At 42.4% G+C, this 14,767-nt stretch overlaps 1 protein-coding gene across 4 annotated transcripts in view; it reads left to right on the forward strand.

The window, feature by feature from the left end:
• The window catches only part of LOC144678719 (raftlin-like), a 130,763-nt gene that overhangs the window by 47,333 nt on the left and 68,663 nt on the right, over nucleotides 1-14,767 (forward strand). For all 4 annotated transcript variants that reach the window (XM_078538547.1, XM_078538548.1, XM_078538550.1 and 1 more), the window contains one exon: nucleotides 3,830-4,010. In XM_078538547.1, coding sequence (XP_078394673.1) covers nucleotides 3,830-4,010 — 181 coding nt within the window. The remainder of the gene's footprint in view (nucleotides 1-3,829; nucleotides 4,011-14,767) is intronic.

A 14,767-nucleotide genomic window follows, 5' to 3' on the forward strand; every position in this document is an offset into this window, starting at 1 on the left:
GGGTGAGACTGGTGAATTAATAATGGGAAACAAGGAGATGGTGGAAGCATTGAAAATGTATTTTGTGTCTGTCTTCACTGTAGAAGACACAAAAAACACCCCAAGAATAGTTGAAAATCAAGAGGTAACAAGGAGGGAGGAACTTAAAACAATCACAATCACTAGGGACAAGGTACTGGGGAAACTATTAGAACTAAAGGCTACCAAGTCCTCAGGACTAGATGGCTTTCATCTTCAGGTCTTAAAGGAATTGGCTTCAGAGAATGATAGATACATTGATGGTGATCTCCCAAAGTTCCCTAGATTTTGGAAAGGTCCCAGCGAATTGGAAAATCGCACATGTGACAGCTTTATTCAAGAAAAGTGGGAGCCAGGAAGCAGGAAACTGTATGGCCTAATGTATGTCATAAGGAAAATGCAATAATCCATTTTTAAGGAGGTGATAGCAGGACATTCAGAAAATCATAATAAAATCAGGCAGAGTTAACATGGTTTTGTGAAAGGGAGATCATGCTTGACTAATTTATTAGAGTTTTTTGAGGAAGTAACAAGCAAGATGGATAAAGGGGAATCTGTAGATATGGTGAACTTAGATTTCCAAAAGGCATTTGATAAGGCCACATCAAAAGTTACTTCACAAAATAAGATCTCATGGTGTAGGGAGTAACATATTAGCATGGATAGAGGATTAGTTAGCAAACAGGGAGCAGAGAGTGGGAATAATTGGGTAATTTTTGGGTTGGCAAGCTGTGACTAGTGGAGTGTCACAGGGATCAGTACTGGGGCCTCAACTATTACAATCTACATCAATAACTTGGATGAAGGGACCAAATGTATGGTGGCTAAATTTGCTGATGACACAATGATAGGTAGGAAAGTAAATGGTCAAGAAGACAGAGTGTCTACAACAAGATTTAGATAGGTTAAATGAGTGGACAAAAAATTTGTATGATGGAGTATAATGTGGGAAAATGTAAACGTGACCACTTTGGAAGAATAGAAAAACAACACATTATCTAAAGGGAGAGAGGCTGCAGAACTCCATGGTACAGATGGATCTGAGTGTCCTGGTACACCATCACAAATAGCTAGCATGCAGGTACAGCAAGTGATTAGGAAGCAAATGGAGTGTTATCGTTTATTGCAAGGGGAATTGAGTATAAAACTAAGGAAGTATTGCCAAAGCTGTACAGGGCCTTAATGAGATCGTATCTAAAGTACTGTGTTTTGATCCCCTTACTTATGATAGGTAATAATTGCATTATAAGCAGTTCAGAGAAGGTTCACTTGACTGATTCCAGGGATCAAGGGGATATCTGATGAGGAAACGTTGAGCAGGTTGGGCCTATACTCATTGAAGTTTAGAAGAATGAGAGGTGATCTTATTGTAACATATAAGATCCTGAGGGGACTTGACAGGGTACATGCGGAGAGGATGTTCTCCTTGTTGGGGAATCTAGAACTAGGGGACATAGTTTAACAATGAGAGATCTCCCATTTAAGACTGAGGTGAGGAGAATTTTTTTTCTCTCAGGGTCATTAGTCTGTAGAATACTCTTCCCCAGAGAGCAGTGGAGGCTGGGTCATTGAATATATTCAAGTCTGAGTTAGATAGATTTTTTGATCGACAAGGGAGTTAAAGGTTGGGGGCTGACACAAGTGGAGTTGAGGCCACAATCAGATCAGCCATGATCTTATTGAATGGCGGACCAGTCTTGAGGGGACAAATGGTCTACTTCTGCTCCTAATCCTTGTGTTCTTATGTTCTTGTAGTGAGTCCCTGGACTGAATCTTTGTCTGGGCTTGGGAAATCCCAACCTGTGCACTTTCACAGCTCCAAAACTGCACACCTGACCCATGTGTGACTTCACATGCATTTTTGTCTTTCCACACAGGGATCAGGTTCACAGTACAGTTTGTAAGCCGTGAACCAGTGTGAGAGGAGCGGCGGTGTAGAAATGGGCTGGTGAGAAGGCCTGCCTCGGTTCCCGGCAACGGCAGCACGGCTCCTAATATTGTTTAAAGGCCCCATAAACCTCACCCATATCACCTCAGATTCCCACATGCCACCCAATGTCACCTCTATGCACTGCCCTACGCAACATTCCCCCCTCCCCGACATGTATCCTACATAGCAATTCATCCAGTATGCACTATGTACAGTCTTCAGATTCCATGCAATATTAATGGGATAAATTTCACATTCTTTGGGAAAAATGTAAATCTTTCACCAACTAATAAAAGCCTCCATCAAACAAATTCTCATTGAGGTTGAGAGAAAAAAAATTGCATTCTGTCATGTCGAAAAAGAACCTTTGTAATCCTATTAGCTCGTGTCAACTTTCCTTCAAGAGCACCTTCCAAACCTCTTCCACCTACAAGGGCAAAGGCAACAGATGCATGGGAACACCACCACCCACAAGTTCCCCTCCAAGCCGCACATCATCCTGACTTGGAAATATATCGCTGTTCTTTCACTGTCACTGGGTCAAAATCCTGGAACTCCCTCCTTAGCAGCACTGTGGGTGCACCTATACAACATGGACTACACCGGTTCAAGAAGGCAGCTCACCACCACCTTCTCAAGGGCAATTAGGGGTGGGCAATAAAAATGTTGGCCTAGCCAGCAATGTCCACACGTGGTGAGGAGGATAATAAAGAAAAGCAGAAACCACATCAAAGGCACAATCTCTTACTACAACCTTTTGAAGCTGCTGGCACATTTGTTGATTAAATTTGAGATCCTGATGTCACATCAGCTGGTTGTGTTGTATGAGGTTAGGTTAGTGTCCCTTCACAGTCTCCCGGCGCAGAGGTGTGGGGGAGACACACCTTCCTGTGCCATTGTAGCAAAGCTGTGTCAGCCACACAGGAAGTGGCCAGTGGTTCAGAGCTCCGGCAATGAATTTCTGACTTAAAAAGTTTATCTCTTTGTTCCTATTAATCTGCATGTACCTATTGATACCAACAGTTAGCTGATTTAATCCCCTATGAAGCAACAGTGTTAAAAGCAGCTCCATGCCAAATTCTTGTTGAGACCCAAAAAATAGAAACCGGCCAAACCAGCAAGTAATAAATATAAACTGAACTGAGTCTGTAATTCCTGGGTTTTGAGGGCTAGGTTGTGTAGGTTGGACAACTTTGCTCTAGGAAAGAGCTGGTGCAGACAAGAATGACCAAATGGCCTCCTCCTGTCCTATGGTTCAATGCTGTTGGACACCATATAGATTTAGGTACATTTTTGAATTTGTTCCCAAGTTTGAATGTCTTACCAGTTAAGTAGTAGAGATGACAGTGTTAGAAGGGTCTTTCATAAAGAGACATGGAGAGATCAATTTCGCTTCACAGTACCCTATTGTGAGGAGAACTGAGTAAGGAAAATAGGTCTCTTTGTACTCTTGACGCTAATGCATTATAGTTAAACTGAAAAGGCTCTTTCTGTGAATGTTGGTGATAGTTCCACAACCTCAGAACATGGTAATTAATTGCAATGAATATAAAGATGTTAATTAGCTGCAGTTAATCTTTGTTTAACAGTATGTAAATGAGTTTAGAAAGTGTTTTGAATAATAGGTGAACTCAGAATTTAATTCTTCGGATATACATTTATATTTTACATATTGTGGACATGATTCTTTTAAAGCTGCAAACGATTGCTGATATTTTTAAAGGCAATGGAAGACTGTAGTGCAACAGGATGAGTGTTATTCTGGGGAAACTCTTGGTTTAAAAATAGTGTGGAAATATTCTGGGTCACCGGATGACTTACTAATGTTAATTCTATGTATTTCTAATGTTCTGCTTTCTGTCTCATGTGGTTTCTCTCCAGAAATAACAGACTCAGCTGCAGTTAAGCTCTCCTCCTTACATGATCTTCCCACTCAACTACATGAACTCTACCAGAAGGGCTTTGTACTGGCTGGTTTTCACTCCTTCATACAGTCAATTGATGTGGAGAAAACTCCAGAAGAGAAAATGTTCAGGGCCATTCTGATCAAACCAGCAGTGAGGTAAAGCAGGCCAAATAAATATGGTCACTAATAGATTATCTTTGTGTTAAACATTGCTTTGTTTTGTGTAGGTAAAGAGTCACTTCACACCTTTTAAATTTTTAATTTGTTTGTCTAGCATCTGCCCTGCTGTCTTGTGGCACAGTGGTAGTGTCCCTACCAAAAGCTGTAGGTTCAAGTCCCACCTGGGACTTAGATATTAGAAGGAATAACAATAAATGGCTGCCAGTGCATTTAAAGCAGTTCCTCCTTCTTAGGGTCTTATTGCTATTCAGAAATATTTATGACATCATCAGAACATCTTAACTGAATTAATACCTATAACTCAGCCTGAGGAAATTTGGCTCAGAGTTATTGAGCTGGAGACTGAGCTGCAGACTCTGCGACACATCAGGGAGGGGGAAAATTACCTGGATGATTTATACCAGGAGGCAGTCACACCACTTAGAATAGAGTCTTCTGATTGGGTCAGTGGCTAGGGACAGGAGGGTGTTACTGCGAGTGAGGCAGGTAAGGGGACCCAGAGTCCAGGAGCGTGAGGCTCTGCAATTGTTTAACAGGTTTGAGGTTCTCTCAGCTGGTTTGGATGAGAGTGTGGGGGCTGCAGGATGAATGAGCAAACTGACCATGGTACAGGGACCCGTCCAAATGAGGGGAGCAAAAAGGAATGTAGTGCTAGTAGGGGACAGGATAGTGAGGGGGATTGACACTGTTCTCTGTAGCAAAGAGTGAGAGTCCAGAAGGCTTTGTTGCTTGCCCGGTGCCAGTGTTTGGGACACCTGCTTGGGACTGGAGAGGAACCTGCAGTGGGAGGGAGAGGATCCAGTGGTCATAGTCCATTTAGGTACCAACAACATAGACAGGATGAGGAAGGAGGCTCTGCATAGTCAGTATGTACAGCTAGGCAACAACTAGGAAGCAGAACCTCAAAGGTAATAATTTTTGGATTATTCCCTGAGCCATACGCAAATTAGCATAGAACAAATAAGATTAGAGAATTGAATGCGTGGCCCAAAGACTGGTGTGGGAGAATTGGGCACTGGTTTGTGGGGCACTGGCACCTGTATTGGGGAAAGTGGGATCTGTACTGCTGGGACTGTCTACACCTGAACCGTGCTGGGGCTGGTGCCCTCGTGAGCTGCCTAACCAGGGAAATAGAGAGAGTTTTGAACTGAATAGTGGGGGCAAGGGATTAAATTTGAACAGATGTAGTAAACCAAAGAGTAGAGACAAGGCAAGAGAGACAGGTATTACTATGGGAGATGATTAACAGACTGTGACAGGATGGGACAGAGAGTAAATCAGCAGATAAGGCTAGATGCTTCAAAAATAATAAAAGAACAAAACTAAAGGCTCTGTATCTAAATACACGTAGCATTCAAAATAAAACAGTCTAACTGAAAGCTCAAATAGAAATAAATAAGTACGACTTGATAGCCATTATGGAGATATGGCTACAGGGTGATATAGATTGGGAGCTGAATATTGAAGGGTACATGACATTTAGGAAGGACAGGGAGTTAGGAAAAGGTGGATGGGTGGCTCTATTAATTAATGATGGTATTAACACATTAGGGAGGGATGTCCCAAGCTCAGGAAACCAGGATGTTGGAGGGTTGAGATGAGGAATGATAAAAGCAAGAACTTGTGGGAGTTGTGTACAGGCCCCCTAATTGTAACTATGCAGTCGGACAGCGTATAAAAGAAGGGATAATGGGAGCTTGCCAGAAAGATACAGCAATAATCATGGGTTATTTTAATTTATATGTAGACTGGAAAAATCAGATGGGCAAAGATAGCGTAGATGAGGAGTTCATTGAATGTTTTCAGGATAGTTTCTTAGAACAGCATGTTCTGGAGCCAACCAGAGAGCAGGCTATACTAGACCTGGTATTGTGCAGTGAGATAGGATTAATTGATGACCTCATAGGGAAGGCACCCCTAGATAGCAGTGATCATTATGTGATTGAATTTTACATTCATTTTGAAAGAGAAGCAAGTGCATCCAAGACTGGTATTTTAAGCTTAAATACGGGCATTTATGAGGGCATGAAAGCAGAGCTAGCTAAAGTGAACTGGCAAATGAGGTTAAGGGATATGTCAATAGAAGTTCAGTGGCAGACTTTTAAAGTGATATTTCAGAATTCACAGAATATATACATTCCAATGAGAAAGAAAATTTCTAAGGAGAGGGCCCACCATCCGTGGTTAACTAAATAAGTTAAAAACAGTATCAAACTTAAAGAAAAAGCGTATAATTATGCAAAGACGGGTGGCAGGTCAGAAGATTGGAAAGTAGGGAGATGGCGGATGAGTTAAACAGGTATTGTGCTCGGGCTTCACGATAGGGGACACAAATAACATCCCGAAATAACTGTAAATCAGGAAGTGGAAGGACGGGAGGAACTTGGGAAAATTACAATCACCAGGGAAGTGGTATTGAGCAAATTGTTGGGGCTGCGGGCTGACAAATCCCCAGGTCCAGTTGGACTTCATCCTAGGGTCTTGAAAGAAGAGACTAGTGAGATAGTTGATGCACTGGTTTTAATTTCCAAAATTCCCTAGATTCGGGGAAGGTTCCATTAGATTGGCAAACAGCAAATATAACTCCTTTATTCAAAAAGGGAGGGAAACAGAAAGCAGGAAACAACAGGCCAGTTAACCTAACACCTGTCATGGGGAAAATGTTAGAAGCTATTATTAAAGATGTTATAGCAGGGCACTTAGAAAAATTCCAGACAATCAGGCAGAGTCAACATGGTTTCGTAAAAGGGAAATCATGTTTAACCAATTTATTGGAGTTCTTTGAAGGAGTCACATGTGCTGTGGAACTGGTAGATGCACTATATTTAGGCCAGGGTTTTTCAGTCGGCATGCGGGGGCGGGCCAGACACGCTGGGGTGTAAAATGATGCACGATGATGTCGGGTGTACGTCCCAACGTCTCACAATGTTTCGTTCAGCGGGCGCGCGCTGGAGTTGGCTGCGCACCCACCATTAATTGATAGGCCTATTAAGGCCATTAACAAAGTAATTCATTTCAAGTTTATGCTGCCCGTCCAGAAAGAGCGCTGGACCCGACTCTTCCTTCCCCCCCTGCCCGCACAGGTAGCGCTCAGCGCTACCACTCATGTATTACGCTGGGCCGGCTCGTGTAAAATGGCGGCGTGGAGCCGTTCGTGACCGCCCCCGCCCTCTCTGCCGAGCCCTCCTGATGCGGGAAAAATGCAGGCCTTAGGTTTCCAGAAGGCATTTCATAAAGTGACACATAAAAGGTTATTGCAGAAAATAAATGCTCATGGTGTAGGGGGCAACATATTGGCATGGATAGAAGATTGGTTAGCTAACAGAAAGCAGAGAGTTGGCATAATTGAGCCTTTTTCTGGTTGGCAGGGTGTGACGAGTGATGTGCCACAGGGATCAGTGCTGGGGCCTCAACTTTTTACAATTTGTATAAATGACTTGGCTGAAGAGACCGAAGGAATGGTTGCTAAATTTGCTGACAACACAAAGATAGGTAGGAAAGTAAATTGTGAAGAGGACATAAGGGGGCTACAAAGTGATATAGATGGGTTAAATGAGTGGGCAAAGATCTGGCAAATGGAGTATAATGTGGCCAAATGTAAAATCGTTCATTTTTGCAGGAAGAATGAAAAGGAAGCTTATTATCTAAATGGTGAGAGATTGCAGAGCTCTGAGATTTGGAGGGATCTGGGTGTCCTATTGCATGAATCGCAAAAGGTTCGTATGCAGGTACAGCAGGCAATTAGGAAAGCTAATAGAATGTTATCATTTATTGTGAGGGGAAATGATTACAAAAGTAGGGAGGTTATGCTTCAGTTATACAGGGCACTGGTGAGACCACATCTATGTACAGTATTGGTCCCTCCTTATTTAAAGAAAGATGTAAATGCATTAGAAGCAGTTCAGAGAAGGTTTACTAGACTAATACCAGGAATGGGTGGGTTGTCTTATGAGGAAAAGCTGGACTGTATCCACTGAAATTTAGACGAGTGAGAGGTCACTTAAATGAAACCTTTAAGATCCTGAGGGGTCTTGACAGGGTGGATGTGGAGAGGATGTTTCCTCTCATGGGAGAATCTAGAACTAGGGGTCACTGTTTAAAAATAAGGGGTCACTCATTTAAGACAGAGAAATTTTTTTCCCTCAGAGGGTTGAGAGTCTTTGAAACTCTCTTCAAAAGGCAGTGGAAACAGAGTCTTTGAATATTTTTAAGGCAAAGCTAGATAGATTCTTGATTAACAAGGGCATGAAAGGTTATCGAGGGTAGGCAGGAATGTAGGGTTGAGGTTACATGCAGATCAGCCACGATCTTATTGAATGGTGGAACAGGCTCGAGGGGCCGAGTGGCCTACTCCTGTTCCTAATTCATATGTTCATATGTACGTATGTAACTCAATGCTGGGCATCTAATAGCTAACAAATTATAAAATTTGATCATTAGCAGCCACTTCCAATGTTGCAGTTCTCTCCAAAATATTATCTTTTACCTCCTATAAAAAATACCAATCCAGGCCTAGAAATAGAAAATGCTGGAGAAATACCATTTTTCCCATGGGCTTCGGAACTATGCTGTTACAGTCAGAAGCCTGCACTTTGTGGGCAACAGTCATCCAGCTGTGATTTTCTCCAAATTGGCCAATTAGTGGCCAGAGGGCAGGCTCACTACCCAGTTAAGGTTGGCAGGCTGGCTCTTGTAGCTGGACGACCAATCGGAGGCTTTCCAGCAGGGAAGAAGCAGCAGCTTGTCTTTTCAGGTAAGTAAGAGAGAGGACACCACCATTTTGAGGTACCCTCTCTCCAATCTTTCAAAGTTTTAAATAAAAAAAGACCTTAGCAGCCAGGCCGCTGTTGTGCTGGGCTCCCCTCCAAAGGGCACCCTGAAGCTACAGCTGAAGCTAGGCAGGCAGGGAGGGCCTCAAATCCTGCCTGGAGCACTGACTCTCACTGTCACCGGAAAGCTGCCATTAGGCAGCTGCCTTGTTCTTCGAAGCCTCCAGTGACTAGGAGGCTGAGTAGAAAATTCCAGTCTATCTCTGACGATTACCTTAAAAGGCATTTAATAAGCTCAGTTGGATACCCATTGTTAGTAAGTGGGTAGCCCAGCTGCCCCTCCACCCCCGCCCCCTCCACCCCCACTGTCACCCCCCACCCCCCCAGCCCCCTCAACCTCATCCACCATTCCTGATACCAGGAAACTGGCCCAAGTTCGGTTGGAGCTGGGGAACCAGCAAGCTGGCCAGCAACACAAACTTACAGGCCCGTCTGCCTCCATGTCCACCCCCCATCAGAGGCTAAAAATTCAACCCCACATGCCTATCATCATCTTTAAAGAAGGAAGACAGGCAACTGTTTCAGGCATAAACCTTTCATCAGAGCTGACAAAGGGCCCACACTATGCTGTTAAATTGCCTTCTCTCTTCACTGGCAGGCCTGCAATATATTTACAGAACTTGAAGTCTTTTTTAAAATTAATAAATCTGTACATTATGTTAACATTTTAGTCATTGCAGATGGTAACATTTGAATTTTGCTGATTAGCAAGTCGTTTATAGTCATTTGGTAGTATAGAACTTGAGTATTGCTGAAAGAAAGAGACTCATGATGCTACTGCATAGTCGCAACGTGAAACAGCTTCACCTGTTGCTTAAATTTTTGAGATAGCTTCCCCTTCTAGAGTAATCTTAGGTTGACTGGGCACTTTTCAGGCCTGAAAGCGGCAGCCTTAGGCCCTTCATGAGTTTGCATGACATGCTGTGTGAAATGATCTGATCAGGGTAGCCATTATCCTGCAGAATGCCTTTGATGTGCCCTACTTCAGCATCGAGCTTGCAGTGAGATAATGGCTTGGGCCCTATTCACAAGGTTGTCAATAAGATCAGTCTTATAGCAACATAAGTGGCAATCGCCACGAAAAGGATGCTGCTGTCAAGCCAAAAAGACGTTCTGCCCATCACGTAAATGAGTAATGTGGTATATGAATTTCAGTGCCAGTGTCATGCTGATTATGTAGCCCCAATGTCCCAAAGACTGGCGGATCGTATCAAACTGCATGTCCCAGCCGCTGGCAATTTAAGATTGTCAGTTGGGCTCGCAATGTAGCACATTTGGGTGTAATGGAAGCTACATATATTAATATACAGGGTCTTTTTCTTTGCAGACGGGAAGAACATGTACACACATTGTGCCTGTTTCAGCAAAACAAAATAAGTGACAGCCATTCACTGACTCATTCCTCAGGGCAATGCCTTGATCAATCAGGGTCAAGCTGCCTAGTTTAAATTTTAAACAATGCTTGGCAGTTAACTGTCAGTCACCATCATTGGTGCATTCTCCATGGCAATGCCACTTCCCAACCAATCAGTACTCTCTTCACATGGAGTATAAATTGTGGTTTTCCCTTTAGATTGGTATTCTTGCAAAGTGCCCTCATGAGTGCAGGATGAAAAACTTAGACATGTCTCTTTTTCAGCAAAGTCTTTTATATGTTTTAAGATTTGCCACAATTCCTTCAGAAATGAAAATATTAAATTGCATCAACTTTAGTTATAAAATCACTGCGTCTCCTGTCAACACAAATGGCCAACAATACCTGACTGCACATGCACACTGGTCCACACATTTGCTGAAATCCAATTATGTCACACCTGTAGGGCTGGCAGGATAAAGTAACAGGGATCCAGGGTCAGGGAAATAATAGTTTGGCATCGGTAGTGGAGTCGTAGTCTCGAAGGAGAAGGGAGTCAGTTTGCAATTGTCCTAGTCGTTTCCATCATAAAACACTGATAGTCTTCTCAGCAGGGTTAGAACAGGGTTAGGAATGGAGAGCTACAAACTCAAGAAAAAAGGAAAAAGGGAGTGTGCAAGCTCAAATGGGATCCCTCGCATGGACACAAGGTCCACCCCTCTTCCCTGGGAAAACTGCTCTCAGAGGCCTGGGCTGTGTGTCAGGCACGGAAGGCCCCAAGAAAGGCTGTGATATCAATGTTGCTGCTGGAGGGAAGAGTACAGTTGGGAACGGTCAAAGAAATCCATCCTTCCGTTTTCCGACCATAACCTCGCCCCATGCACCTAAACTGCGCCCAGAGTAAAACACTAGAACTCTGCATGCATGGCATTGGCAACATACGCAGCCTTATAAAATACAAGCTCAGTTTGTGACATTGTCTTTGTTTGCCTAGTGTCTGGATTTGAAAACAGCAGGGAACGCTACATATTTCACAGAAATGAAATGTCCTCTTTAAATGCCGATTTAATTCATGTGTGATTTCTTGGGAAAAGAACTCCAAACATGTTTGGAAAGTGACAAAAATGCACAGTGCATTTAAGAACTGAAGCAATTACTGAAAGTATATTTTCTTACAAGTAAAATAATTTTATTCTAATTACTATATTAAGAGTATATTATTTTAACCTTTCCATCCACACTGAGAGCTTTAATAAGATTTTTATTGAAAAAACATAGCCCAGGAAATAAGATTATAGCACATCTAATCAAAGAGATGTTCTAATCAAGTAAATACCAAATCTACCAACATAGGAAAATGTTTCTTAGCGACATTTCAAGTCAATACAACTGTGATCCCAGGTATGCTGAATCATACCTGAAATATTGGTATTTATCAACATCACAAAGGCAATCGGGGCTGGTTCTAGTTGTCTAGATGGTTAGCGTTTGGTTCAGAATAACTGTGCAGGTTCAATTCCTGTTCCAGCTGAGGTAGACTTGGGACCTGCCTCCTTGCTTTGCCCCTAAGGGTGGAAGGCATCGGCAAACCACCACTGACAAAAATCGCTGAGGAAACAACTCAGGATGAAGAATCATCAGACAATGAGCCAAGAACCTGCCTTTGGGCAGAGAACACATGGATGAATGAAAGCAATTTTCTGTTAAATGATCGTTTACTTGAGTTTTTATTTTATTTGAAAAAATATGAAAATCTTTGTTTTCAAATGAAAAAGCAGAAAAAGACAACAGGAATGTGTTACATCCGGGATGGGAGGAGTGCACGAATTATCAAGCCCCACTACTCCGCAGGCCGTAGCATTAATGTTAATGTTTAATTTTATCCCGAAATGGCCAATTGGGCCATATCTATATCACTAGTATCATGAAGAAAAGCGACCAGGCTTCTTTCAAAAAGACAGAATGATTAGTTTATTCTTAAAACAAACCTTTTAACAAGTTGCAAGTACTAGTTAACAAACAATTGCATTCAGGAAGTGTAGCTATTGATCTAAAGAATTCCCTCAAACACACACACACAGACAGACAAACAAAGGTCAAACAGATAACGTCTCTGCAGAATTGGCTTTTAAGAAGGTTATAAAAATAAAGGAAAAAGTCCGTAGGGTCTCGATGCTGTCAACCTGGCGTTCTATCGTGTGACGACGAGCCGCTGGTCCTGGTGGATGCTTAGAAATTCTCACCAGCTTGGTTCAGCTGTGTCCAAATGCAGGCTAGTTGCACTCATGAGAGTTCTGGCTATAGTTGATAACTACACACACTTTAGGCAAAAGACGAGAGAGAGAGAGCCTTCAGCTTCAGGTTGTCTGCTATCTATTCTGCTTCCAACCAAACTGCTCTCAAACTGCTGTTCTCTCCCTGTGGCCTCTGGTAACCAGGCAACACTCCATACTTTTTCCTGCTCCCCCATGTGACTGCCTGGTCATAAAGGATTTCCATTAATTAACACAAATGACTCCTCCAGTTATACAACTCCTTTAAAAAAAAGGTATACAATAGAGCCTTAGATTGGCTGTCTCCATTTCAAAAGTAAAACTAGATCCTAGGCCAGTGTCCACCTGTCCGGCTCAGGTCATGTTCTTTCTTTTTGTAAGAGAAAAATTCAATCTTAAAAGATATGCTTCTGACAATGGCATATCCCTCTGTATTTGCCAAGATGCATCCATCAGATGCATCCACTGCTGATCCAAGTGGGCTTCCCAAAGTTGGGGGAGGTTCCTTACTCTGAATGCGTATGGTGGATAACTCTGGAATTTGGAGTGCTTCATGGGCCCGCCAGAGGTGCCACGTATTATAGTGCACCACTGTTGGCAATGGAGATAGTGATGGTCACCTTCTAGAAAGAATGAAGAACTGTCTTCTGCCCCTATAGGGCCACTATAAAAATACTGAAAGCCTTTACTGATCTGAAACATTTTTTTTGGAGGGGGAGATCTAAACCACAAACCTACAACCACCATTTGGTGAACAGGTATGCCTGGTGTGACCAGATGCATTGCTGCTGATGATGGGAAGTCAGGAGAGCAAAAATGGTCATTCCCACCTGGGCCCAGTGTTGGTTCCTCCTTTTCAGCTGGAATTGGCTCCATCCCTGACAAGGCTCTGTGGAATTCCCAAAATAATGCTAGGAGTCGCCACATCCGCGTCTCAGCCTAGTTTCCAGCCCTTTAAATGTACTCCTATTGAAATTATGGCAGGGGTGTGTTGAAAGGGTTGCAAATATTTACCCATCATGATTATTGTCACTCAAACTGTCACTGTAGTACATGCAAGATGATAGAAGGCACATTCATGGATGTTCCTGGATAATTGAAAGGAATGTAACATTTAAGCATGCCAAGTTAGGGCTTTACAGTATTATTCCACTTTGAGTTTACAGAACCTCGGCCTCAATAAATTAATGGGTTACTGTCACTGTTGGTTTTCTGGAACAGTAACTCATTCCAAGCCACAGCATTTTTACAAAGTTGAGTTGAAATTAGTAATGATGTATAAGATGATCTGTTCCTAGCATCATTATGGGAAAGATAATCATATGCCGCATTCTTTCTGTAATTGAATCCAGACTGCTAATTTAATCCAAATGTAGTTTGTTTTACTGTTAGAAACTATGGAAACTTTGGGTCGTATCCATGACATAAAATCATTTCTGCTGCAGGATAGCCTTCTTTAAAATACAGCATTGTAGTGCAAAACACTAAGCCACCTCCATTGAAGTCTACACACTTTACACGTGAATTTGAACTTCTCTTCCCCAGCTGGGTGTCTGCAGTCCTCTCCTGGACATTTCTACAGACATGGTAGGTTCTGCCACTTAATTAAACCTCCAAGAAATTAGTTTGGTGCAAACGACCCCAGGCCTCACTCCGAGTATATAGATTTTTACTTTCTGTGATACAATGAAGCAGCTGACAGCAAAATGGCAGCTCATTTCACATTTCTCCTGATTTTCGTTTCCTTTGAAATCAATGAGAGGAAAGAGGGATGTAAGATGGGTTGCTGACTTGCTATCAGCTGTATTACACTATCACACAAAAGTCAAGATCTACCCGTTAATATTTTCTCTCTGTCTATTTTATCAGTCGTGACTGCTGCAATGTAACCCTCCAGGGAAAGTCCAAATGGCTATCAAGATGAGGTGTCAGTTTCAAGTCTAATTAGGAGTCCAGTAGTTTATAATTGCAGCAAGCCATTCAGCAACAAGGAATTGCATGAAAAGTTGTGCAATATTTAATTTGTACTCAAAGAGTTTGAACTGTGTACTATGAGCAGAGTTGAACAATATTTCAAAGTCTTGTTCAAGCAACAAAGGAATGAGTTTCCTGTTAGTTATCTTAAAGTTAAAACGGAAATTTCTGTAACTATGGGCCTGGAGGCCAACCCCAGTTAAACTTTTTTTCAGAGTAAAGGGCAGAGACTTGTTAAGTAAAGTGTGCAGATTGACGGAAGCCCTACAATTCAACTTTTTTTTTACATTCCGAGTAATAATT

This window comes from Cetorhinus maximus, chromosome 3 (assembly GCF_964194155.1).
Source record: "Cetorhinus maximus chromosome 3, sCetMax3.hap1.1, whole genome shotgun sequence".
Lineage (NCBI taxonomy): Eukaryota > Metazoa > Chordata > Chondrichthyes > Lamniformes > Cetorhinidae > Cetorhinus > Cetorhinus maximus.